Source organism: Nicotiana tabacum, chromosome 21 (assembly GCF_000715075.1).
Source record: "Nicotiana tabacum cultivar K326 chromosome 21, ASM71507v2, whole genome shotgun sequence".
Taxonomy (NCBI): Eukaryota; Viridiplantae; Streptophyta; class Magnoliopsida; order Solanales; family Solanaceae; genus Nicotiana; species Nicotiana tabacum.
Genome location: NC_134100.1, coordinates 51,974,384 through 52,002,321, shown reverse-complemented (window position 1 = coordinate 52,002,321; position 27,938 = coordinate 51,974,384). Strand labels below are relative to the sequence as shown.

At 39.4% G+C, this 27,938-nt stretch overlaps 1 protein-coding gene across 6 annotated transcripts in view; it reads right to left on the bottom strand.

The window, feature by feature from the left end:
* Window positions 1-847: 847 nt before the first annotated feature.
* Window positions 848-27,938, bottom strand: part of LOC107778701 (ion channel CASTOR) — a 46,504-nt gene continuing 19,413 nt past the window's right edge. For 2 of the 6 annotated variants that reach the window (XM_075241536.1, XM_075241540.1), the window contains exons 3-12: window positions 21,288-21,893; window positions 20,478-20,660; window positions 20,138-20,197; window positions 19,853-20,056; window positions 19,467-19,715; window positions 10,917-11,015; window positions 10,449-10,643; window positions 10,096-10,188; window positions 2,095-2,361; window positions 848-1,491 (exon numbers count right to left, since the gene is read on the bottom strand). In XM_075241536.1, the coding sequence (XP_075097637.1) occupies window positions 1,273-1,491; window positions 2,095-2,361; window positions 10,096-10,188; window positions 10,449-10,643; window positions 10,917-11,015; window positions 19,467-19,715; window positions 19,853-20,056; window positions 20,138-20,197; window positions 20,478-20,660; window positions 21,288-21,893 (2,175 nt within the window). In that variant the 3' untranslated portion in view covers window positions 848-1,272. The remainder of the gene's footprint in view (window positions 1,492-2,094; window positions 2,362-10,095; window positions 10,189-10,448; window positions 10,644-10,916; window positions 11,016-19,466; window positions 19,716-19,852; window positions 20,057-20,137; window positions 20,198-20,477; window positions 20,661-21,287; window positions 21,894-27,938) is intronic. The other 4 variants (XM_075241538.1, XM_075241537.1, XM_075241541.1 and 1 more) reach the window with 4 other exon arrangements.

Sequence of the window (27,938 nt, the reverse complement as noted above, 5' to 3'; positions counted from 1 at the left end):
TCTTACTTCTTCTTTGGGTCTAGGCACGTAGGAGGACTATCCATTATGTCAATAGATTTTTGAAAGCAATATAAAAGAGAAAGAGGGGGAAGAATTAAAATTGAGAGAGAGTTGTGTGTGAAAAATAAAGAGCGGAGGCTATTTATAGTTTTTCAAAGGGTAAGGATGTAATTTTTTAAATTTTAAGAGGGGCAATTTTTTAAATTTTGGAGGCCAAAATGGCTGATTTTGCAAAAAAATAGTAGTTGGGCATCAGTGAAGCCAAAATTCTGACCGTTGCCGATGGTCAAAAAATTAAAAAAAATTTAGTCATTGAATCGGCTGGTCTTGATCATGAACCCGGTAAGGAACCAGTAAGGATATGGTAATTCTTTATCAGGATTACTGGTTCCGGTGAATCGGTAAGCAGATTCTAACCAGCACGACCCTCGATTTTCAAGATGAATGGTCCAGCTCTACCCCCATTTACCGGGTCGGTCCAGGCCGGTCTTTTACCGGGTCAACCCGAGTCAGCCCGATCCCTTAGATACCTTTAATTCACACAATATGTACCATGTTAGACATTTGTTGGATATTCACTGCAAACACTATGTTCATTGGTCAGCAGAGTCCACTTTTCTTGTCGATCTAGTTTGTGTTACGAATTTAGCAAAACATGCCACCCACCCAGTCTGATATACTTGCTTTCTCTTCTAGTGTGGCCATGATAGCCTTCACATTCCACTTGATGGCTGAGAAGTTACCTTTACTATTTCTTTTTACCTTTTCACCTTTAGGTTGCATCTTTAATGACATGTCTAGTCAAAACAAAATTATAAATAAAAAATGTCGAAACATAGCCCAAGAATTTGATGATACCTTTCTGCATTATAGATCAAAGTTCAACATAAATATTTGTGCCTTCACAGTTAGTGTAGTGGTACAACACATTGAAGGCTTGATATACAACAAAATTGGCATCGTTATAGAGACATTGTTATACCTTTCCATGAGAGGAAAGAGTCTACTGCCTATGGCATTTAGAGAAAACTGTAACCAATTATCCTAGTACACTCGGTGAACGAACAACAAGAGTTGATGAGGCAACAAATTGGTTGATTGTGTAACGCTATGGTTCCTGAACCAAAATGTCATCGTTATACTCAGTGCTCTTTCATCTCCATCCATAGCTCATTTATTTGAGATGTGACTGACAAGATCTTACAGCACCTTGCATTACCAGTGATACGCGAGAAATTCAGGTGGCTAAAAGGATTTCACTGTTAGTATTTTTTATTCCTTGTCAGCTATTATAACAAAAACATCCTTGACTGACCACCTTCTTCTCTCTGTTTTGGCTGGGGGATTGATGATAGCTTTTTCTGCATTAGCAAGACGGTAACCAATCACAATCTCTCTTCTTTGTCGCGCACGTAGGAGCACTTCGTAGAAACTCAACTCCTCACCCTCACAAAGGTAGAGATCTGCCCCTCTTATTTGCATCTCATTTCCCTGCAATGTCAAAAGGTTTTTATTAGTCATGGACAACAATAATAACTACAGCCTTAATATAGGTCGCAGAATACTAGCATGATAGGAAGGGATTTAGAGGTCGGATCGTTCAAGATGTAAATTTTAAGATTCGGGGATACGGATCCTAGTACGGATACGGGTGCGGGAATCCGGCTGAAAACAATTCAAAAAAATAAAAATATTTAAATTATGAGAAATTTTGTGGAATACTTACGTATAGCTTGTAAAGTGTGGATTCTTTTTTTATTCTCAAGTTGTAGATAAGTAAATGATTGATTTCCTAGATAAGGTCATGTTATTTTCTTCAAATTTACCCTAATTTTGGTTCTGATTTCGGGAATCAAATTATATCTCGCCTCAAATTTTTTGGTCCGTCGTGGTCAAAGTACCCAAAATTATTTGACCAGATCCGGTACAGATCCCATACTCACACCCATACTAGTGTCGTGTCGACACGGGTGCGGCACCTAAACTGCCGTGTCGGAGCAACTTAGACTACTGGGGCAAAATGTGGCTCCTCTAATACTTGAGACCGAGAAAATCAAGAAACCCAGTAAGCATGACTCATGCCAGTTGCCTCACCTCTTCAGCGAAAAGTTCTTCCAATACATCATTTATTTGACGGTCCTCTGCCACCATGGCCAATGCCATGCTAACAAGCTCATTTGACAAAACATAGTCACTTATCTTTGACATAGACAAGAGGTTTTTAGTCCTTGGGTCCAAAATTTCACTGATTATAACTGACTTATCTGAAGCCTGCTGCATCTCCTCTCTCCAGGAGCCTTGGGAGGAGCTACCCCTGTGAATTTTGGAAGCCATAGCTTCTCTATATGGAAGGCGTTTTGCCTGCGAAACCAGAAAAAAGATTTCTGAGTGCAAGATCTGATGTCGCAGCTTTAACAAGATAATACAAAAACATAGCCACTTTACGGGAACAGAAATCATGCATCTAAATGAAACTCAATGGGGCAGATGACTTGATTCTTCCTTGAGAAATTTCAGATCTTTGCAGTTAAATTTGGAAAATTTTCTAATTGTTCAATGGGTAAGAGGACTTCTACTTCCATTCCTAGATCCTGTCAATAGTGTCCTTCATTGACTAAAGTAATATCGGGGTCCAAGGTTACTTATCAAGAGCAAACTACCGGTTCTGTAGAGGGAAGACTCCAAAATTTGCACATGAATGTAGTAATACTGCTGAGAAGAACCCATGCCAGAAAGGATAAAAAGCAGGTGGTTGATGACAAAGACTGACAAATCAGTCATGAATCGTGAGGCAATCTGATCGGTTAGACATGAGGGACAAGGAAAAAGAAAACAAAATCTGGTTGAACTTGGAAACTTGAAATATACTACACATAAAATTTTAGAAAGGTGTAATTTTCCACTTGGTTGGCAATGAGAGGAGCTATACTGAGCTGAAAATTTGAGAAAAAAACAGATTATATGTCAGCTGGTTCTTCATGTGCAAATGTCCAGGTGAAGATGTGGACCACCTAACCCAACATTTGTTCGGTGGCAATTCGCTTATGGTGTGAGATTTTGAATTAGGTTTGGGACGCAATGATGACGCCCCGCACAGTGAACGAGGGACTCTCCAGCTGGAAATTCACAAGGAAAAAATTTTGAAGAGCTTGATATGTTGCTCCACTAGCACTCATATGGGTCCTGTGAACGGAAGGAAATAGGAGACCTTTTGGTGGGATAGAGAAAAAGCTTTTGACGGGATAGAGAACGACTACGTACATTTGAGGAATAGCCTCTCATTCCTAGTTTATTTTTGGTGTACTCATGAGGTTACAGGGTGTGGTGTACTCATGAGGTTACAGGGTGTATAGTAGACTGGATGTCATTCGGAGAGAATCATATTATGTCATATACTAAACAACATGAAACAACATGGATCTAATTTTTTTGTGAAAATCATTGTACAGGAGAGTTTCATCTCTTTCTCTTATGTCAGATTAGAAATTCTACAAGGAGTCCTCCTTATTTCCTTTTCTGTGCCTTCTTGTTAGATTAGCACTAGGATCAAATATAAATAGTGAAGACTTCTAGCAAGAAGAAAAGGCTTCTTGTATTTCTATGATGATTGCTACATCCCATGAACAAGGGAATTTATATAAAGTTCCCACTCAACTTTTTCTTTGATGAAGTGCAATTTCAACACGTCATACTGGATTGGATAATGAGTTATACTGATGGCAGCCTTGTTGTCACAGTATAAGGAAAGTTTTCCCTTTTCGGACCGTCTCAATTCCTCTAGTAACTTTTGCAATCAAAGAAGTTCACAAACACCCTGGGTCAGATCTATTCTGCTCTTGCACTTGATATAGCAACTACACTTTGCTTCTTGCTTCTCCAAATAAGTTCCCTCCAACGAGTATACAGTAACCGAATGTAACTCTTCTGTCATCTAGAGATCCAGCTCAATCAGCATCTATATAGGCTTCTACCGGGAGGTGATCATGTTTGGAGAAAAGCATACCTTTGCCTGGAGCAAACTTCAGATATCATAAAATGTGAAAGACAACTTGCATATGAGAATCTCGGGGATCATGCATTAACCGACTTACCAAGCTGACTGAATAGGCTATATCTGGTCTAGTGGGAAAATGAATAAGTCTTCCAACCAACCTCCGATATCTCTCCTAATCAACAGACTCTCCAACTCATGTGTTGTAACTTGTGATTGTTTTCAATAGGCGATTCTGCTAGTTTGCAATCTATAACTTGCCGAGGGTCTATCGGAAACCACCTCTCTACCTTCTCTACCTGCACAAGGTAGGGGTAAAGTACACTACCCTCTCTTGACTCCACTTGTGGGATTTTATTGGGCATGTTGCTGTTGTTGTTGAGAAATAAAGATACCCTTTTTTGGTCTGGCAAGCTCAATTCCTAAGAAGTACTGCAATTTTCCAAGATCCTTCCTGTACAAACAGCTTCTTCAATCGGACACTCCTTGTTGTCATCTCCTGTCATTACTATGTCATCAAGATAAATTATGAGAAGAGTGACTTTATCGCTTTGATGTCTTATGAAGAGAGTACGATCGGCATTGCTTTGTTGGAAACTAAAGGAGGTCATTGCTTTGCAGAACCTGTTAACTCAAGCTCTAGGGGATTGCTTCAATTCGTATAGGACTTTATTCAGTCTGCACACCTTTCCTGGACTCTGTTCAATATCAAATCCAGGAGGAATCTCCATATACACCTCTTCTTCTGAGTCTCCATGAAGAAATGCATTATTCACATCAAACCATTGTAAGTCCCAATCAAGATTAGTTGCAAACGAGAATTCTAATAGTGTTCATTTTAGCAACAGTGAAATATGTTTATTGATAGTTCACTTCATAAGTCTGAGTAAATCCCTTAGCCACCAATCTTGCTTTGAATCTTTTAATTGAGCCATCAACTTTGTGTTTCACAGTGAAGACCCATTTGCAACCAACAAACTTATTATCTGGTGATGAAGTGACAAATTCCAAAGTTTTATTTTTCGACAAGGCCTTTATTTCTTCAACCATAGCTTGCTACCATTTAGGATCTGCAAAAGCTTCCCTCCTATTCTAGGGAATATATACAAAAGAAATAAACAAGGCAAAGGCTCTATAGGAGGGAAACAAGGAATTAAAAAAACAAAATTAACAAATGATGTTTGGTACAAGATCTGACTCTTTTTTGTAAGAAATAGACAAATCTAACTTATTAAGAAATGTAGAACTCACCAGTAAAAGAGGGTTCAGCTTTGGCAGATTGCATGATGGCTTCTTCTGCTCTATTTTTCCTTGAGTAAGTTTTCAAATCGGGTCTATCCAAACGCCCAATAGTCTCCCTAAATTCTTTCTCCAGTTTCACTTTCCTCATATGGTAGTGGTAGTGGTTTCAACAGTAGAACTTGGCAAAATCATCTCTTCCTCCTTATAGTCTGAATAGGCTATATCTGGTCTAGTGGGAAAATGAATAAGTCTTCCAACCAACCTCCGATATCTCTCCTAATCAACAGACTCTCCAACTCATGTGTTGTAACTTGTGATTGTTTTCAATAGGCGATTCTGCTAGTTTGCAATCTATAACTTGCCGAGGGTCTATCGGAAACCACCTCTCTACCTTCTCTACCTGCACAAGGTAGGGGTAAAGTACACTACCCTCTCTTGACTCCACTTGTGGGATTTTATTGGGCATGTTGCTGTTGTTGTTGAGAAATAAAGATACCCTTTTTTGGTCTGGCAAGCTCAATTCCTAAGAAGTACTGCAATTTTCCAAGATCCTTCCTGTACAAACAGCTTCTTCAATCGGACACTCCTTGTTGTCATCTCCTGTCATTACTATGTCATCAAGATAAATTATGAGAAGAGTGACTTTATCGCTTTGATGTCTTATGAAGAGAGTACGATCGGCATTGCTTTGTTGGAAACTAAAGGAGGTCATTGCTTTGCAGAACCTGTTAACTCAAGCTCTAGGGGATTGCTTCAATTCGTATAGGACTTTATTCAGTCTGCACACCTTTCCTGGACTCTGTTCAATATCAAATCCAGGAGGAATCTCCATATACACCTCTTCTTCTGAGTCTCCATGAAGAAATGCATTATTCACATCAAACCATTGTAAGTCCCAATCAAGATTAGTTGCAAACGAGAATTCTAATAGTGTTCATTTTAGCAACAGTGAAATATGTTTATTGATAGTTCACTTCATAAGTCTGAGTAAATCCCTTAGCCACCAATCTTGCTTTGAATCTTTTAATTGAGCCATCAACTTTGTGTTTCACAGTGAAGACCCATTTGCAACCAACAAACTTATTATCTGGTGATGAAGTGACAAATTCCAAAGTTTTATTTTTCGACAAGGCCTTTATTTCTTCAACCATAGCTTGCTACCATTTAGGATCTGCAAAAGCTTCCCTCCTATTCTAGGGAATATATACAAAAGAAATAAACAAGGCAAAGGCTCTATAGGAGGGAAACAAGGAATTAAAAAAACAAAAATTAACAAATGATGTTTGGTACAAGATCTGACTCTTTTTTGTAAGAAATAGACAAATCTAACTTATTAAGAAATGTAGAACTCACCAGTAAAAGAGGGTTCAGCTTTGGCAGATTGCATGATGGCTTCTTCTGCTCTATTTTTCCTTGAGTAAGTTTTCAAATCGGGTCTATCCAAACGCCCAATAGTCTCCCTAAATTCTTTCTCCAGTTTCACTTTCCTCATATGGTAGTGGTAGTGGTTTCAACAGTAGAACTTGGCAAAATCATCTCTTCCTCCTTATAGTCTGACCTCCCCCCCCCCCCAAACCCCCGAAGAGGTGATGGTGTAATTCTGAATAGAGTTCAGATTCTCGAAAGGTAACATCCATGGCGATAAAAGATCAGGATGATAGCATTTGTACTCTTTTTTGTGTTGGAGAATATCCAATAAAGACATATTTAAGAGCTTTAGGATCAAGTTTTCCAGAGTTCCTAGTGTGAACAAAGCAGACACACCCAAATACCTTCAGAGGAACAATATAATCATTCTTACCCTTTAAGTGGCATTCCATTGATGAGATAGGCAGCTGCTAGAATGCCAACCCCCCATAAAGATTTGGTGGATTCATGGTAAACATAAGATATATCTTGCCACTTCTAATAAATTTCTATTTTTTCTTTCGGCAACCCCATTTTGTGCAACTAGTATGGTTTGATGGATTATCTCATAATACTCCAAATAAGCAGCAAATATTTTATCCGTGTATTCTATGGTATTGTCAGATCACAAGATTTTTATCTTAGCCTCAAATTGAGTACTAATCATCTTATAAAATGATTGAAAGCAGGAGAAAACTTCACTTTTGGTCTTTAACAAATATACCCAAGTCATCCTAGTGCAACAATCAATAAAAGTAACAAATTGTCGACTACCAAACAGAGAAACTATTTGAGTAGGACCCCGTACATCAGATAGAATAGTTGAAAAAGGAATTGTACTTTTATTATCACTCAAAGGATAATAATTTCTAGTATGCTCGGCATACTCACAAGCATCACAAGACAAAGATTCAAACTCGATTTTGAAAAATAAACTTAGGATATAACTTCTTTAAAACAAAAAATAATAGGTTCCCCAACCATCTATGCCACCGTATTATTTTTTGTTTGATATCCTTATTTCCTCCAAAAAGGCTTGACCAAGAGTCTCAAGTTCCATCAGTCAAATTTAAGTTATCATACAATCCACCACTGTCAATCCTCTTCCTTGTTTAAAGATCTTGAAAAACACAATGATAGGAAAGAACTCGACACTATAGTTTAGTTTTTGGTGATGGCACTACCAGATAACAGGTTAACAGGTTAACAGGAAACTCAGGTACAATGAAGAATGGATGATAATGGAATATCGGTGTACAGACAATAGAACTTGTTCTAGAGACAGGAGTTAAGTAGCCATTGGCTATTCTGACATAATCCTTTTTGGGACTAGGAGAGTAGTTTTGAAAGCCTTAAGAGGAGCCGACAGGCAATACCTGACTGCACATAATTGGAAGTGACAACATTAGAAGACTCAATTTTGTTCAAGAGACGGCGAAGATGCCGAACTTCATCTAAAGATAAAGTTTCTCCAAAAGCATTTTACTTGGATGTCTCCACATTTTCTACAATATTAGCCTGACTCTTTGACGGAGCTACACGTTTTCCCTCACGACTTCTAGTGGGTCTACCATGTAGTTTTCAGCATGTTTCCTTTGTATGCCTTGGCTTTCCACAATAATCACAGTGCAGGCGATCTTTTATTAGAGGTGGTTGCCCTTGGTTGCTCAAGAGACACAACTAACCCAAACTTCTCAGTTAGTGTTGAATAAAACATGACCACTCGTCGACTCTCTTCCTGTTGAACATAAGAATATGCATCGTCAAGAGAAGGAGAACAAATTTTACAAGAACTTGAACCCTGATCTGATCATACTCTTGATTCAAACCATCCAGAAAATCATTGACCCTTTCCTTTTCAATCAATTGTTGAAAGAGAACTTCATCATTGATACACTTTGCTTGGAGATCCTGATAGTAGGCAATCTACTGTCATAACCCACTTAACTCGAAAATAGCAATCAGTGATAGTCAACTCACCTTGCTTAGTGGCATGAATTTTATTTTGAATCTCAAAGATCTAGGCATCATTTCCCTTGCGAGAGTAAGTGCGCCTAGTTGAATTCTAGATTCTTTCAGTAGTATCAAGCAATAAATATTTCTTAGAGATTTGGGGGTGCATAGTGCTCAAAAGTTATGTCATAACAAGGGAATTATCATAATCTCAGTGACCATAGTTAAGTCAGCCACAACGGCTACTTTCTTTTCACCAGTAATATACCTTAGCAATTTTTCGGATTTAATAAAAAGCAAACTTGACCAAGCAAGATAAATACCAGCCCCATCTAATTTCACAGCACTGATTTGTGAAAGGGAGTTAGTGTACACTGCCTTTATATCCCCCATAGCGTGAAGAATAATACTCCAAATACCAAAAAATTACAGAATCTTAAGACCCAAAGAACCAGTTTTTCAGAGAAGAAAAACTGGAGATTTCTCGTCGGGAAAAGGAACTCATACACCGGAAAATTACCTCGGGTGCTCTGAAAATTGTGAGACTGGGATGGCTAGCCTCGAAATTGACCAACGAACCCTAATCAAGGAAGACTCATGAAAAATTTCGCCGAAGGTCACTTCACGCGTCAGCGCGTGGTAGTGAGTGTCGCCTAAGCTGGGTGTTCTGGTGGCGCGTGATGGCGCATCTGGCAGTGTTTCTTGCAGCGGCTGACTAGGATTTGGTCGCCGTTATCAGCTGGACACTGGTGGTATTATGTTTTTGACAACACTCACAAAAAGGGTGTTTAATTTCGCCCAACTTCAATAGAGGGAGAAAGCTCGACCTCTTTCTGAGATTAAGCTAGCTCAAGAGGTGAGGATTGCCCAAGCCAGAGACCACCCCATCCCCTTTACCACGGATAAAGCTCTTCTCACCCCCTCCCCCCCCATAATGCCAAGGACTGGACATCTGGAGCGCGGGCAATATAACGGCCCAACATCAGGCTGGGATGGGTCCTGCAGTGATATCATGAAGATCTCTAGCAAGAAGAGACTTCTGTGATGATTGCTACATCCCATGAACAAGGAAATTTATACAAAGTTCCTATTACTAATTAAGGAAACTAAATAAATCAGCACAATTAATATACAATCAATACACCTATCAAATCCCTAAAATCAAACTACAAAATAAAATAAAATCTTCCTAAAAGTAAAACCAATCAACAAATAGTTGAGACATGTATTGTTACACTAGATCAGGATTCTTTTGTAAGCTTCATCGATGAAAAGTGTTGGGCCTGCCTAACACTCGCTTAGGATTTGAGGAGGTAAGGTTCCATATTCCCCTCCTTTATGTATTTATTTTTGGATTTTAATATACAAGGTAGGGGCCAATGCCAAATCCCCAGCACATAAGACAAAACAACAAAACATGAGACATTAATAGAAGTAAAGGGGCACATTTTAACATAAATGTGGCACTGGATAAGATATAAAATAACTCTTCCACAAAGCACCTGAATGTCTCGTATTAACAGTAATGTGGCAAGTGATCTGGAATCAGCCTGAATTGCGGAATCTTCCACTGACTCATCAGCCAAAATTAAGATCTACACATAACCAAAAAATAAATAACAGTGGAAACTTAGAAGGGATGACAAAATATTCACAGAAGAGATAAGATAAGAACAGCAATACAAGTTATAAAAAACACAATATGAGCAGGAGCACCAGCAAACCCCACCCAACTTCCCACCCATTCTAGCAGAAGAGAGTAAAGGATCCAATCCTTCTGAGTGTCGTTAACATCAGCACACAATCACTTCATTTTAAACTGCATCTTTATGCATAGTTAGTGAATCTTACTCACCGAGCCAAATGATTCTAAGGGAAGACTTTCTAGATGTCGTCGTATAACAGCATTACCCTCGCGGTTTACCAGTATTATGTTCACCAGCCGGCTAATATCTAGGCCACCATCTGTTAGCTTCTTTTCTCTTTCCTTCTCGCAAACTTCATTGAACATCCACAACTCTGACCCATGCGCTAAGAAGGCATCCAATACCTAGAATGAACAGCTGAGGTTGTTGGAGTTACAGAGCATCATTTTAAAGATCTTAAATACTTCGTTTTTTTTTCTTGGCTTCTCTCATCAGTCTCTGGAACTCAGAGATGGAATGAGAAAATATTCAGAAATTAGAAAACATGGAAGCAAATATACAGTCTGAAAGGAGGTAGGAAGGTATGGAAAACAAGCGAGGGATCTCTACCGCCATAATCTATAGACAAATGCTTGCATGAGTAAGGAAAGTATACAGTTAGCTCCTCACAAGATTACCAGTATCATATCCTCCATATCTCGTCGCCAACCACAAAACAGAATCCGCTCTGTAGTCTTTGGAATAATTATGTTCTTTGGCAAGTTTCCTCCCTGAACCTGCAGCATTCAGGTGAAATGAAAAGGAATTAGGAGCTTTGATTCAAACTCACCACAATCATATCATCAATGTCTCGTCTCCATCCAGTAAGTAGGATCTTCTGTGGCTTTCTTGTTGGTCGGACAATGTGCATCAAAGATGCTTCTATGACCTGAATAACCAAATTAATTAAACCTTAAAAAGTCTATTCATGCCATGTTCTGCTTGCTTGAATTCCATGCTTGGAATACCCTCTCAATTGCAAAGCAGAAGAGGATTTCCTTCAAGTGATCCACTGAAACAATAAAGTTGTCGAGTTTTTCCTCTCAACTTTTAAGTAAGCTTTTTCATGATTATCATGAACCTAAATAAAAGCTTTTTCTTGTATTCTGAGGTTGGCATTACTAATTTTTTATCCAAGCTCAATTTTCTCAATTTTCCAATCTAATTTAAAGCGGTCCAAAGTCATAACCTAGATTTTGTTGTGTTGATTAGCATGATTCAAAGAGATTTGATTTAGGAGCGTTGATTAGCATGATTTCAGGAGATTTGATTATATTTAGGAGATCCGATTTTATTTGATTTGATTTGATTTGATAGCTGGATTGATTGTACAGATTTATTTCCTTAATTAGCGTTAGGAGCTTTGTATAAATTCTCTTGCTCATGGGATGTAAACACACAGAAATATAAGAAACATTTTCTTCTTCTCAAGATCTACATGGTATCAGAGCCATTCCTGCCTTTTTGAGGTGATTTATCTCCCTCGCATCACTAGGGTTCCGTTTTTATCAAAGAGCTCGAGATCTGGTCAGTTTTATTTTTGGGATTTTCTTTTCTATTAAGGTCGCTGGAACATTCCGAGCCTATCCCTACCAGTTTTGATTTTTCCGTTCACCGGAGCTAAGGTTCGCTCGAGACAGATTTGGTTTCCAGCGAGGCTAATCTAGCGGCTGCCTATCTTACCAACAGAATGCCACTTAAACCCCTCAATTTTCAAAGTCCTCTGGAAGCTTTAAAGGGTAAGAATGAATATATTGTTCCTCCAATGGTGTTTGGATGTGTTTGTTTTGTCCGTGTTAGATAGTTATGTATAAATAATCCTAGCTCCATATCTGGTAGGAGTAGAACATGTATTATATATAGGGCACATTGTATCATTGTTAATAAATCAATAGAATATTTTTCTCCCGTGCGTTCTCACATGGTATCAGAGTTGTGGTGGTGAGACACATTCGGGAACCAGAATACAGCAAAAAGTCACCGTGCCTCAATTTTCCAACGACTTTTCACGGTTGTCTTGCGTCATCTCTCTCCGTCAGTGTTGTGCAAAATCCAACACTACCACAAGATCTGTCATCGTCTGGCGACAAAACCCCAGTCGGCCTCTCCGGCAGCAGCAGCCACACGCACCGTCAGAAGCTAGGCTTCTAGAGTACGACCCTTTCCGACCATTTTTTGAAAAATTTCCTTCAGGATAATTGCTTCTTCTACTAATTCTGACTCTACCCATTCAAGTTTCATCACATTCTGACAACGTTTTTATTTTCCAGCGACTTTGCAGATTCCGGCGACTGTTCCAGTTTCCGGCAGCTACAGTGTATTGTTCTGCTGCTTCTTAACTGTTTCTGTGACCTAACACAATTTTGGACCAACTCTGCCACCAATTTTGTGATTTCATAATTATTTGATCCAATCATGTCTCTCGGAATTGATGCTTTTGGTTTCAAAAACAATGGAGTTGGAAATTCAGCCTTTATGATTACTTTTGAACCCCTACTTGGAAGTTCAAATTATTTATCTTGGGCTTCGTCTGTGGAGTTGTGGTGTAAAGGTCAAGGTGTTCAAGGTCACTTAACCAAAAAGGCTAGTGAGGGAGATGAAAAGGCCAAAGCACAATGGGAAAAGATCGATGCTCAGTTATGTAGTATCTTGTAGCGATCTATTAATTCCAAGTTGATGCCTTTGTTTCGTTCGTTCCAAGCATGTCATTTAGTTTGGGAAAAGGCTCGTACTTTATACACTAATTGACATATCTCGTTTCTATGATGTGATATCGCGGATAACAAATTTGAAGAAACGGGAATTGGATATGTCGACTTACTTGGAACAAGTACAGGCAGTCATGGAGTAATTTGAGAAGTTGATGCCAGTTTCTGCCAGTATTGATAAGCATTAAGAGCAACGACAAAAGATGTTTCTAGTTCTTACACTCGTTGGACTTCCTAATGACCTTGATTCAGTGCGTGACCAAATTTTGGCTAGTCTGTCTGTCCTTACAGTTGATGAACTATTCTCTCGATTACTTAGTCATGCTGCAGCGCCCAGTCACATAGTGATTTCATCACAGACAGCTGACTCCTTTGTTCTCGCATCCCAGACACTGAAAAATCGGGTATCTCATACTATGGAGAATAGACGAGGAAGAGGTCATTTTGGAAGGTCTCGACCCAAGTATTCTTATTGTAATAGACGTGGACACACCCGTGAAGTGTGTTACTCCTTGCATGGTCAACCACATAAAATGCTCATGTTGCTCAAACAAAGACTACAGGTAACCAGAGGTTTTCTTTATCCGAAGGGGAATATAATGAGTTCCTTCAGTATCGAGCAAGTAAGCAAATACCTCCACAAGTAGCCTCTATTGCTCAGACTGATACTTCTGTTGCTGGTAATTCCTTTGCTTGTGTTTCCCGGTCTACTACTCTTGGACCGTGGGTCATGGACTTAGGCGCCTCTGATCATATTTCTGGTAATAGAACACTTTTGTCAAATATTATTTATACAAAGTCTCTTCCCAGTGTTACTTTAGCCAATGGAGTCCAAACAAAAGCAAAAGGAGTTGGACAAGCTAATCCCTTATCCTCTGTCCTCTGTCTGTTAACTCGTGCCCTCCATTGTCGTATATACTTTATTGATGACTCTTTTGTTATGCAAGACCGCAGTACGAGACAGGCGATTGGCACAGGGCGTGAATCACAAGGCCTTTACTACCTTGACTCACTCAATCCTTCCACAGCATGTCCAGTTATAGATTCTCCAGACCTAATTCACAGACGTTTAGGACATCCAAGTTTATCCAAGCTTCAAAAGATGGTGCCTAGTTTATCTAGTTTGTCTACATTAGATTGTGAGTTGTGTCAATTAGGGAACATACCCGAGCCACTTTTTCGCGAAATGTGGAGTCATGCAGAGTCTGTTTTTTCTTTAGTTCATTATGATATATGGGTCCTAGTACAGTCAGTTCAAGCTTAGGATTTCGTTATTTTGTTAGTTTCATTGATGATTACTCAAGATGTACTTGGATTTTCCTAATGAAAGATCGTTCTGAGTTATTTTCTATATTCCAGAGTTTTTATGCTGAAATAAAAAATCAGTTTGGCGTTTCTATTCGTATCTTTCGTAGTGATAATACCTTAGAATATTTATCCTTTCAATTTCAGCAGTTTATGACTTCACAAGGAATTATTCATCAGACATCTTGTCCGTATACCCCTCAGTAGAATAAGGTAGCAGAGAGAGAATAGACACCTTATTGAGACTGCTCGCACACTTCTAATTGAGTCTCATGTTCCGCTGCATTTTTGGGGAGATGCAGTTCTCACGACTTGTTATCTGATTAATAGGATGCCTTCATCTTCCATCCATAGTCAGACTCTGTATTCGGCATTATTTCCTCAGTCACCCTTTTACTCTATTCCCCCTCGTGTGTTTGGGAGCACATGTTTCGTTCATAACTTAGCTCCCGAAAAAAAATAAGTTAGCTCTATGTGCTCTCAAATGTGTCTTCCTTGATTATTCTCGAGTTCAAAAAGGATATCGTTGCTACTTACCTGATCTTCGTAGGTACCGTATGTCAGCCGATGTCACATTTTTTGAGTCTCGACCTTACTTTACCTCTTCTGATCACCTTGATATATCAGAGGCCTTACCTATACAGACTCTTGAGAAGTTTATTATAACTCCTCCTACATCTTCCGCCACAGAAGTCTTACCCATACCGACCATTGAGGAATCTAGAATTGCTCCTCAAGGTCCCCAAACACAGGAACACCTCTTTTGACTTATCATTGGTGTCTGCGTCCAGCATCAGACCCAACTGATTCACGTCCTGCACCTGACCCTGCTCCTACCGCGGGCTTGTCTCCTCTTAGTCAACCAATTGTACTTCGAAAAGGTATACGGACCACACTTAATCCTAATCCCCATTACGTCGGTTTAAGTTATCATCGTTTGTCATCACCCCATTATGCGTTTGTATCTTCTTTGTCCTCTGTTTCCATCCCTAATTCTACAGGTGAAGCAATGTCTCATCCAGGATGGCGACAGGCTATGATTGACGAGATGTCTGCTTTACATACGAGTGGTACTTGGGAGTTTGTTCCTCTTCCTTCAGGTGAATCTACTATTGGTTGTCGTTGGGTTTATGCAATCAAAGTTGGTCCGGATGGCCCGGTTGATCGACTTAAGGCCTGTCATGTTGCTAAAGGATATACTCCGATATTTGGGCTAGATTACAGTAATACTTTCTCTCCCGTTGCTAAAATAGCATTAGTCCGCCTTTTTCTATCCACGGTTGTTGTTCGCCATGGGCCTCTCTATCAGTTAGACATTAAGAATGCTTTTCTTCACGGTGATCCGTGATCTTGAGGATGAAGTTTATATGGAGCAACCACCTGGTTTTGTTGCTCAGGGGGAGTCTAGTGGTCTTGTATGTCGCTTGCGCTGGTCACTTTATGGTCTAAAGCAGTCTCCTCGAGCCTGGTTTGGTAAGTTCAGCACAGTTATTCAGGAGTTTGGCATGACTCATAGTGAAGCTGATCACTCTGTGTTTTATCAACATTCTGCTTCAAATCTCTGTATTTATCTGGTGGTTTATGTTGACGATATTGTTATTACCGGCAATGATCAGGATGGTATTACTAAGTTGAAGCAACATCTCTTTCAACACTTTCAGACTATGGATTTGGGCAGATTAAAGTATTTTCTGGGTATAAAGGTTGCTCAATCTAGCTCCGGTATTGTGATCTCATAACGAAAGTATGCCTTAGACATTGTTGAGGAGACAGGAATGACAGGTTGTAGACCTGTTGACACTCCGATGGATCCGAATTCTAAATTAAATGATAGGTTATAGGCGGCTGGTTGGTAAATTAAACTACCTCACAGTGACTAGACCTGACATTTCCTTTCTTATGAGTGTTGTAAGTCAGTTTATGGATTCTCCCCGTGATAGTCATTGGGATGCGATCGTCCGCATTCTTCGGTATGTAAAGTCAGCTCCAGGCCAGGGGTTATTGTTTGAGGATCGAGGCCATGAGTAGACCGTTGGGTATTCAGATGTTGATTGGACAGGATCACCTTCTGATAGACGTAGAACGTCTGGATATTGTGTTTTGGTTGGAGATAATTTGGTGTCTTGGAAGAGCAAGAAACTGAATGTAGTTGCTCGGTCTAGTGCAGAAGAAGAATATAGAACAATGGCTATGGCAACATGTGAACTAGTTTGGATCGAACAGTTGCTCAAGGAGTGAAAATTTGGTGAAATCAGTCAGATGGAACTTGTGTGTGGTAATCAAGCTGCCCTTCATATTGCGTCAAATCTAGTGTTCCATGAGAGAACTAAACACATTGAGATTGATTGTCACTTCGTCAGAGAAAAGATACTCTCAGGAGACATTGTTACAAAGTTTGTGAAGTCAAATGATCAGCTTGCAGATATTTTCACCAAGTCTCTCACTGGTCCTCGTATTAGTTACATATGTAACAAGCTTTGTGTGTATGATTTGTATGCATCGGCTTGAGGGGGAGTGTTAGATAGTTATGTATAAATAATCCTAGTCTCATATGTAGTAGGAGTAGAACATATAATATATAGGGCTCATTGTATCATTGTTAATCAATAGAATTGCGTTCTCACAGTCCGCACTAGAAATTCTGGGAAACTTGATCCTAGAGTTATAAAGTGTCTTTCATTGGGTATTCTCCGACACATAAAGGTTACAAATATTATCATCCTCCCTCTAGGAGAGCTTTTGTTAGCATGGATATTACCTTTCGAGAATCTGAGCGTTATTTTAGTATTACATCATCACCTCTTTAGGGAGAGAGCAGTAAGGAGGAAGAGGTAATTCCACCTAGTTCCATTACTGGACTTCTTGATGACATTGTCACAGGGGAAAGTAAAATTGGAGAAAGAATTCAAAGGGAGACTATTGGGCATTTGGATAGGCATGATTTGAAAACTTACTCAAGGAGAAATAGAGCAGAAGAAGCCATCATACAATCTACCGAAACTGAACCTTCTTCTACAGGAGAGTTATCTACATTTCCTAATGAGTTAGATGTGCCTATTGCTCACAGAAAAGGAGTCAGATCTTGCACCATCAAACACCCTTTATCTAATTTTGTCTCCCTCCTATAAAGCCTTTGCCTAGTCTATTTCTTTTGTGTCTATTCCCCAGAATTGGAGGGAAGCTTTTGCAGATCCTAAATGGAAGCAAGCTATGATTGAAGAAATGAAGGACTTGTCAAAAAATGAGACTTGAGAACTTGTCACTTCACCACCAGACAAGAAATTGGTTGGCTGTAAATGGGTCTTCACTGTGGAGCACAAAGTTGATGGCTCAATTGAAAGATTCAAAGCAAGATTGGTTGCTAAGGGATTCACTCAGACTTATTAGTGGATTATGATGAGACATTTGCCCCTGTTGCTAAGATGAACACTATTAGAAATCTTTTGTCTTGTGCAGCTAATCTTGATTGGGACTTGCAACAGTTTGATGTGAAGAATGCATTTTTTCATGGAGACTTAGAAGAAGAGGTGTATATGGAGATTCCTCCTGGATTTGATACTGCACAGAGGCAAGGAAAAGTATGCAGATTGAAGAAAGCCTTGTACGGACTGAAGCAATCCCCCAGAGCTTGGTTTGATAGATTCAGCAAAGCAATAAACTCCTTCGGTTACCAACAAATCCCTCTTCATAAGATATCAAACAGATAAACTCACTCTATTCATAGTTTATGTCGATGACATAGTAATGACTGGAAATGACAAAGAGGAGATGGCCCGATTGAAGAAGTTGTTGGCACATGAATTTGAGATCAAGGATCTAGGAAAATTGCAGTACTTTTTGGGAATTGAGGTTGCTAGACCCAAAAGAGGAATCTTTATTTCTCAAAGGAAGTATATTCTGGATCTCTTGAAAGAAACTGGTATGATAGGTTGCAAACCAGCAGAATCGCCCATTGAAAGCAATCATAAGTTACAAAGCGGAGTTGGAGTTATCAGAGGTTGGTTAGAAGACTCATTTATCTCTCCCACACTAGACCAGACATAGCCTATTCAGTTAGCCTGCCTCATATGCAAGTTGTCTTTCACATTTTGCGGTATCTGAAGTCTGCTCCAAGGAAAGAGCTACTTTTTCTCCAAATAGAAGCCTTTACAGACGCGGATTGGGCTGGATCTCTAGATGACAGAAGATCAACATCCGGTTATTGTACGTTCATAGGAGGAAACTTGGTTACTTGGAGAAGCAAGAAGTAAAGTGTAGCTGCTATATCAAGTGCGGAGGCAGAATATAGAGCTATGGCCCAGGGTGTTTGCGAAATGCTTTGGTTACAAAAGCTACTACAGGAATTGAGACTGTCTGAAAAAGGAAAACTTTCCTTGTACTGTGACCTATGTTGCTCGGACTCTCCGAAAATGTCGTCGGGTGCGGCAGCATTTTAGAGAATCCGCGCGACATAGACTGTGACAACAAGGTTGCCATTAGTATAGCTCATAATCCCGTCCAGCATGACCAAACAAAGCATGTGGAAATTGATCACACTTCATCAAAGAAAAAGTTACAACTGGTGTCTTGAGTTTGTTTCATGTGCCATCGGAAAAACAGCTAGCTGATGTGTTTACCAAAGGTCTCAACAAGCGAACTTTCCATACTTTGAGTTGCAAGTTGGGCATGTGCGACATCTTTGCACCAACTTGAGGGGGAGTGTTGATTAGCATAATTCAAGGAGATTTGATTTAAGAGTGTTGATTAGCATGATTTTAGGAGATTTGATTATATTTAGGAGATCTAATTTTATTTTATTTTATTTTGTTTGATAGCTGGATTGATTGTATGGATTTATTTTCTTAATTAGCATTAGGAGTATTGTATAAATTCCCCTGCTCATGGGATGTAAACGCACACAGAAATATAAGAAGCCTTTTCTTCTTCTCAAAATCTACATGTTGACTATAATAAACATAGAATGCAATTCATCTCATCTAAATAGAAGTCAAGCAAAAGGTTCTCGACAGTCAACATATATCTAAATCTGAAGTTGCACCAAAAGACCACCCTTTTTATTGATGAATACGCTATTCATTCACTTTTTCATCATCATTATAATTTGCAATTTGGGTTGACTACGTTTTCAAGCAGAGAAACAAGTGAAGATAGTTATATTAAGAACAGGGTAAGCACCATAGGCAGTGGTGCTGGAGCATATGAGTCATCATCCTCAGCAATAACAAGGACCTCATCTCCTTCTTGCAACAGATAGGAATCATCGGGATTCAGTATTATTTTTCCACCTGATGATGCCACCTTGATGCCACAAGGAATAGCATCAGGAAAACTGATTAGGACTTCTTCAAATTGCATGCCATGAAACTGTGGCCATTTCTTGATGTAGAACTCGCAATTCTCAAATCCAAGGATGTCTTCCCATATCTGCCATTGCCAAGTCCATAGAGAAAAAAATTTGATTCATTGACACAGATAGTATTTCCTCTCCTACTCAATTTAGTAGCTAGGATTAAATTACACATTAGTCACAAAGCAAAGTTGATCATAGCTAAGAAGCTGACCTGTGCAAGGCCTGGCTGTCGAGCACATTGGATCATTAATCGCCCAATTACGTCATGAGCCACCACAGTTTCAACAAGATCTCCACCAACAAGTTTCACAAGAACCTCATTATCAAGATCACTGAGTTCAACCACTATGTGCCCCCGAAGACCTTCCTTTACTCCTGTGAGGCTTAAAACTGTCCTCAGAGCACGGGCATCACTCTACATTATAAAAATTTTATTATTAGCTACTACAATTTTCAATCCTGAAAATGAGTTACTAAAAATAGTTATTGCTCTGACCTGGTCAGCATTCCCATCTTCAGCAAGGACAACTACTGCACGAGCCTTAGAGACCGACACCTACTAAAGATTTATCTAGTGAGTTCAAAAAATTATTTTAACTTACAAATTCTGGAAAACTACAGGAGCATTTTCTAAACAATCAAACCATGAGAAAAGAAGTAGGCTTTTGATGAGAAGCTGTTTAAACTCAGAAGAGTGAAACACTAGCAAAATTTCAGGATAAAGCATTGAGAATCAGATCTCTGAAATAAAAATTACATTCTATACCAATGTAAAACAGGGAACGAAAGGTCTTTTAAGACATAATTTATGTTTGGAAACAAAACTTAATGCATACCTTTTTCAGGTCAGCCAGAATCAAGGGGCTTCCACTTCTACATATGACAGAAGTTCCTCTAAAATCAAACTCCATTTTAGCAATATCAAGTTCCATCTCTTCTTTGTCTCGCTCAGCCATGACTACAACTGTTCCACCCCCCAAACTCTCATTAGCTATTGCGAGTTGATTCAGTAATGATCCCTGGGTATACAGATGTACTCTTAGTGAACAAGGCCGGTACTTCTCTGAGGCACTTTATATTGTCCAAAATATACAGAGCAATTAAGAAATCTCCAGCAAATATCAGTAATACTCAGCTGCACTATGTAAATAAGTTTTTTGCAAGGCCAACTAATCAAAGTTAGATGATAGTTTTCAATTGTGTTCCAATTCCTTACATAATAATGACGACTGTTTTCCTGGTAATCTCGTTATTGTCATGGAGCATGGTCAATAATAGGGAAAGGACAATCAATAAAATTAATGTGGTTGTCTCCAATTGAAAGAAAAACAAGATTGACCAGGACAATAATTGGAGCAATAAAATTAATGTGGTTCTTCTGATTCTACTAAATTCACTAGAAAATTAATATAGAAAGAAAAGGAAAATTCAAACCTTTGGAGCTTCATCTCATTTTCTTGGAGTAATGATAGGGGATATCTTAAGCAATTTAGAGAGGGCTTCTGAACAATGCAAAATAAGTAAACCCCTACTAGGTAGATTGTGATGCAGATCAGGTGCTAAAAACAGTTTGAGGGCAGTTATCTAGGGAAAGGAAAAACATATGAGCTTGTCAAAAAACAGACTAGTAAATTAACAAAACCCACCAGCTTATCACTCCAACCAAGTATAAGTGTGTGATTCTGCTCAACTACTTCACTTCTTCCCTTCCTGAGCGAGTCAAATTTCTCTGAGATTGCATCAGAAACTAGTCCAAGCATCATGGCAAATATCAGCATTCCACCGAAACTAACAGAAACTGACACTAGTCGTGGACCAATGCCCTCAGAATTAGCATGATTTCCTGAATTTGCAACATATGTCCATGATAACCAAAGGCAGTCTGCTATGCTATCATCTGTCACGCCAAAAAGTGCTAAGCCACCAAGAGAAATCAGGAGCAAAGTGGCAATTAACAAGGTTAGTGGTTTAGCATAAGGATGAAACGATAAGAATACATCCACCCGGTAAGCTAGCCGCTTGTTCAGAGATAATTCCTCAGTGGTATTGTCCAACAGTCTTCTAACATTAGAGACATACTCCATATATTTAATAAAAACAAGAGGAAGGGACAACATCATGAGTGAGAGAATCAATGCCGTATTTTTCAAACTTGCACTGGAAATATTATGTTCTGGCGTTGAGTCAATAATGTCAATAGAATCTGAAATGTTGCAGTGTCTCAATCTGGCATTGAGCGTTGAAAACTCATCCTGAATAACAGGAAGGAAAAGAGAAACAGGTAGACAGTTAGGGGACTGATCCAGTAATATATTCCATGTACGTCAGCCAAATTATACTTCTCAAATGCCCAGATTTATAGCATCAATATAATTGCACATGCGAAAAGTTACGAGAAAGTAAATTAAGCAACTTAAGTCAATTAATAACTGAAAAGGGTGAATGCTATATATTCGTACAGTTTCTTTTCATGGATACTACTTGAGTTGGCCTTCGAGGATGATCTGGAAAATAAGAGCTCCACCTAAAGTAGCTATTTCAAGAGTCTTGTTTGACACAAAGTAACTCACAATGAAGAGGCTACAGTGCGTGCAGCAGATGTAGCAAATGCAAGGAAGCAACTGAATAAGACAGTCATTTTTTTTACTTCACTGCCTAGTTATTTGGCCGATATGGAATTCCTAAACTTATATGGACTCCAACCAGTAATGCCTGTAAATTTGAGACAAATACTAAGCTGCTGGAAAGGGCAGAAGATAGAGAAAAGGCGCAAAGAAGCATGGAAAACAATCCAATGGTGTATACTGTGGACATTTGAGTAAAAAGAACTAGCAGGATATTTTAGGGGAAAAAAAGATTGTATCTCTTATGTAAAGTTGAAATGCAGTTAAAATTTGCATATCTAGAGTAAAAGGAATATATAGCAAATGACATTGAAGATATCTTGGAATTTAATGGAGTCCTTGCATAGGAGGAGGGCACCAGGAACTTTTGAACATATTTAGTCCCTTCTTAGCACTATTTGTCTAATAAATTTACCATTTATTTATTATCAAAAAATTGAATGCCAACTTAGATTCAAGTAGAATCATATCTAGTCTAGAGAATGGAAAATGGAAAATTGCATGATTAGAGCTGAACTTTTGAACATGTTCAATTCCTTTTTTTTTTTTAAATGGTAACAGATTTCATTAAAAATTGAACTTAGCACAAAGATAGTGCTAATGGAAACATACCCTAGTTACAAGACTTCCAGAAAGACAAAAACAAGGCAAGACTTGTGTCAGTTACAAGGACCCAATGAGATCAACTAGGACTCTACATCTTGTACTAAAGCTTCTTTACACCAAAAGTGAAACAAAAATATGCAGTTCATTTTGATCTTCTGTTCAGAGTTGGCTAAATCTTCAAAACATCTGGAGTTCCTTTCCAACCAAACTGTCCACCAAATACATGCAGGAATGATGCTCCACCACTTCTTCTGACTTGTTCCAGCTGCTAAGTTGTCCCAAACAAACAAAAGCTCCATGGTATCTCTTGGCATTGCCCAACTTAGACCTTTCATACTCATGAACAACTGCCATAATCTACTGGTGACCTGACAATGAAGGAAGAGATGAATGTTTGTTTCATTGGCCTTACCACATAGGAAACATTTGGAACACAGGAGCATTCCACTCTTCATTAAACTCTCGTGAGTCAAGACGGCCTGTTTGACCACTAGCCAACAAAATACTGCAACTTTAAAAGGAACCTTCAATCTCCAGATTTGCTTCCATAACCAAGGCCCTTGCTGCTGGACTGATCTGTTTAGGCCCTCATATGCAGATTTAACAGTGAAAGCTCCTCTGCAATTGCTATCCCATGTCAGTCTATCCACTTGCTCAACTGGTCCCTTGAAAGTTTCCAGGACCTTAAGGAACTCAATCACTCTGGTTACCTCCCAATCATTGAGAAATCTTCTGAAACTGAAATTCCAACCCTGCTGGCTCCAGGTTTCAGCAATAGTAGCATCAGGTTGATGTGCTAAGCAGTACAAATCAGGGAAATTTTCTTTAAATGGACAATTTCCTATCCAAAATTCTTCCAGAAGGAAGTTTTTGCTCCATTCCCCACCTTTATGCTGGTGTTGCTCATAAAAGTTGGCCATAGAGCTCTAATAGATCTCCACACACTCACTCCATAGGGACTGGCCACTGCACCTGAGCTCCACTGACCTTCAATCCCATATTTTGTGCATATCACCTTCCTCCATGTTCCTCTAGTGAAAATCTCCAAAGCCATTTCATGAGTAGGCTTTTATTGTGTTGCCTCAAATTTCTGATTCCCAAACCACCTTCTCTTCTGCTAGTTGTAAGGGTTTTCCATTTAACTAAATGGTACCCCCGTTTCTCTCTATTGCCTTGCCATATGAAATTCCTCCTCAGAGCATCAATCTTCTTCTCAATGCTTGCTGGTAATGGGAACAGTGACATCATGTAGGTGGGAAGAGAGTCTAACACACTGTTGACCAGTACAACCCTCCCTCCCATAGACAGATAATTATTCTTCCATCTAGAAAACTTCTTTTCACACCTTTCAAGGACACCGTTCCATATCTGTCGAGACTTGCTCTTGCACCCGGTGGTAACCCCAAATAAGTGGTAGGCAAGGATAGGGCTGTGCATAATTTGGTAAATACCGAATTACCGTACCGAAACCGAAAATTTTGGTATATGGTATTCGATATTTTGGTATTCGGTATGGTATTTGGTTTAAGTTTTAAAAAAAAAATTGGTATTAGGTATGGTATTTGGTATTTTAAAATGAAATACCGATACCGTACCGAAATATTTATTATATTACACAATACACATTTTATTAATTATAACATAAATATAAGAAATCTAAAATTTTACTTTCCTTTATTCTCTAAGTTCATCAATCAACTCTAAGCAAGTAACAAGATATTTCTTTAAGGTTTCTCTCTCTAGGTTGGTATTTGCTGGTTTTGGACAAAACTTTTGTCAACAAACATTTTTAGTTTTGTACTTTTGAGTACTTTAATTAAGAATATTATCGTCTATGACTCTATGCACTAGTTAGTATTCAAACCGAATAAACCGAAGTTATCGAACCGAATAAACCGAAACCGAAAGGAGAAAAACCGAACCATACCGAATTTAATTAGGTACGGTATTGGTATAGCATTTAACGAAACCGAATACCGAAAATACCGAACCGAAATGTCTAAATACCGTACCGTACCGACCGACGAACACCCCTAGGCAAGGATCCTACCTCAAATCCCAAGGAGCCAGCTAATCTTTGAGTATCTGTGACATCATTAACAGTGTAGACCAGGAATTTCCTCCGGTTCACATGAAGGCCAGAGACGGCCTCAAAAACAGTCAAAATCAACCTCAGATGTGTCACTTGCTCCACTTTAGCATCACAAAAAATTAATGAATCGTCAGCATACAATGGATTGATTTCCATGCTGCTACTAGCATTGTTGGGCACCTTGAACCCCCTTATCCACCCCTCCATATTAGCCTTCTTGATCATGCAATTCAGACCTTCTATAGCAATAATAAAAAGGAAGGGTGAGAGAGGATCACCCTGCCTTAACCCCTCTGAGATGGGAAAAATCCTTCGGGAGATCCATTGATAAGGATGGAGAATCTGACATTTGTAATACAAAATTGGATCCACTTGATTCCGAAGCCCAAATCTTTGAGCAGCTTCAGAAGAAAACTCCAATTGATGTGATCAAAAGCCTTTTCAATGTCTAGTTTGCACAATATGCCAGGGATCTTCTCTTTGATTGTGGAGTCCACACATTCATTAGCTATTAGAGATGCATCCATAATTTGTCTGCCTTTAATAAAAGCCATTTGTTGCTCATCCACCAGCTTATAAATCACCTTCTTCAATCTCTCTGTCAGGACCTTAGAGATAATCTTATAAAGACTCCCTATTAAGCTTATTGGCATGTAATCCTTCAAGTCTCCTGCCCCCACTAACTTGGGGATAAAGCTAAATAAGTAGCATTGAAGCTCTTTTCAAAATATTCTTGAGAGTGAAAATTATGAAAAATGTTCAAGAGATCCACCTTGATCACCTCCCAACAATGGAGGAAGAAACCCATAGTGTATCCATCTGGACCAGGGGCCTTATCTGCTGCACATGCTCTAAGGCCCTCCAAAATTTCCTGTTCGTCGAACTCTCTTTGTAACCACTGCACCTCAGATTCATTGATCTTAGAGGCATGTGGATAGTTGAAATCTGGCCTCCATTCCTCTGGCTCTTTGTATAGCTGCTGATAAAAGGATAGGATCTCGGCCTTGATTGTATTCAAATCCTCCATCTGTGTACCATTGATGTTGAGTCTGTCAACGGTGTTAAACCTCATGTTTGCATTGGCCACCCTACGGAAGAATTTGGTGTTTCTGTCCCCTTGTTTCAGCCACTGTACCCTGGATTTCTGTCTCCATGAAATCTCTTCATTTTTTGCAATCTCTTCCAGATCCATGGCCAAACTTGCCTTTTGTATAAGTTCATCTTCTGTGAGGTCCCTAATCTCCCGTGCAGCATCAAGATCAAGTAGTTTATTTAGACAATCTGTTTTCCTGGCTTCCAAATTCCCACCTTATGATGATCCCCATTCTTTGTGTTTGCCTTTTAAGAGTTCTAATTTCTGTGCCAAGATAAAATCGGGTCTGCCCTGAATGGTAAAAGAGGACCACCATTGAGCCACCTTGTCTCTAAACCCTTCAACACCCGGCCACCAGTTTTCAAATTTAAAATGTGACTTAGCATTCTCCCAATCTCCACAACCAAGAACAATAGGGGTGTGATCACATGAGACTTTAGAAAGTACTGATTGTCTCATGCTTCTGAAGCTTTCATCCCATTCTAAAGCGAACAAAATTCTATCAATTCTAGATGCTAAATGAGAGTTGTTGCCCTTTGTCCAACTATAAATCCCTCCAAGTAGTGGAGGATCAATAAGTTCCATATCTTCAATAAAGCTAGTAAAATCAATCATGGCTCGATGGAATTGCCATTTCTCCTTTCATCCATGAATATTGTTATGTTGAAATCGCCACAAACAACCCAAGGGCCTGCATAGAGTCCCATGGAAGCAGCAACTTCCCACCAAACATTCCTTCTTTCCAATATTTTATGCGACCCATATACTCCAGTCAAGTGCCACGAGAAGTTATTCATTTGTGACTCAAATGTGCAAGTGATAGTGTAACTCCCAATATTAATCACCTCTCCTTTCCAAACCCTATTGTCCCATAATACAACGATGCCACCCCTACTTCCACTGGCTTCTAAACACCAAACTTGACCCACATATTCACCCAATTTTGTTTCACATACCACTTAATATCCCCCACCAATTTGGTTTCCTGTAAATGTAACGACCCGGCCAGTCGTTTTGAGAGTTGTAGCTCCGTTCCCCCATTTACTGCTCATTGTGAACTTATAGCTATTATGTTTGGGTCCGGAGGGATTTCGGAATGAAATGAAACACTTAGACTCAAGGTTGAAGCTTTAAGTTGAAATGGTTGACCGGATGTTGACTTATGTGTAAACAACTCCGGAATAGAGTTTTGATGGTTCCGATAGCTCCGTTGGGTGATTTTGGGCTGGGTAGCGTATCCGAATTGTGATTTGGAGGTCTGTAGTGGAATTAGGTTTGAAATGGCGAAAATTGAATTTTTGGAAAGTTTGACCAAAAGTGGACTTTGTGGATACCGGGCTCGGATTGAAGTTCCAAGGGTTGGAGTAGGTCCGTGGGGTCATTTATGACTTGTGTGCAAAATTTGGGGGCAATCGGAAGTGATTTGATAGGTTTCGGCGTCGTTTGTAGAAGTTGAAATTCCTTAGCTTCAATAGGCTTGAATTGGGGTACGATTCGTGTTTTTGATGTTGTTTAAGGTGATTTGAGGGCTTGACTAAGTTCGTATCGTATTTTAAGACTTGTTGGTATGTTTGGTTGAGGTCCAGGGGGCCTCGGGTCGATTTCGGATGGTTTTCGGATCAAAGTTTGACTTTGAAAGACAGCTGAAGCTGGGACTCTGCTGGTGTAACCGCACATGCGGAGCTTTAATCGCAGGTGCGAGCTGTGTTGCGCAGATGCGACTTTTGGAGGAGTGTGCAGTGGTCGCAGGTGCATGGGAATTACCGCATCGATGTGACCGCAGATTTGGCAGTGGGATCGCAGAAGCGGAAATCGAAATGGGAGTTGGTCCGCAGAAGCGGCTTGGTGGCTCGCAGAAGCGAGTCCGCAGGAGCGGAGTCAA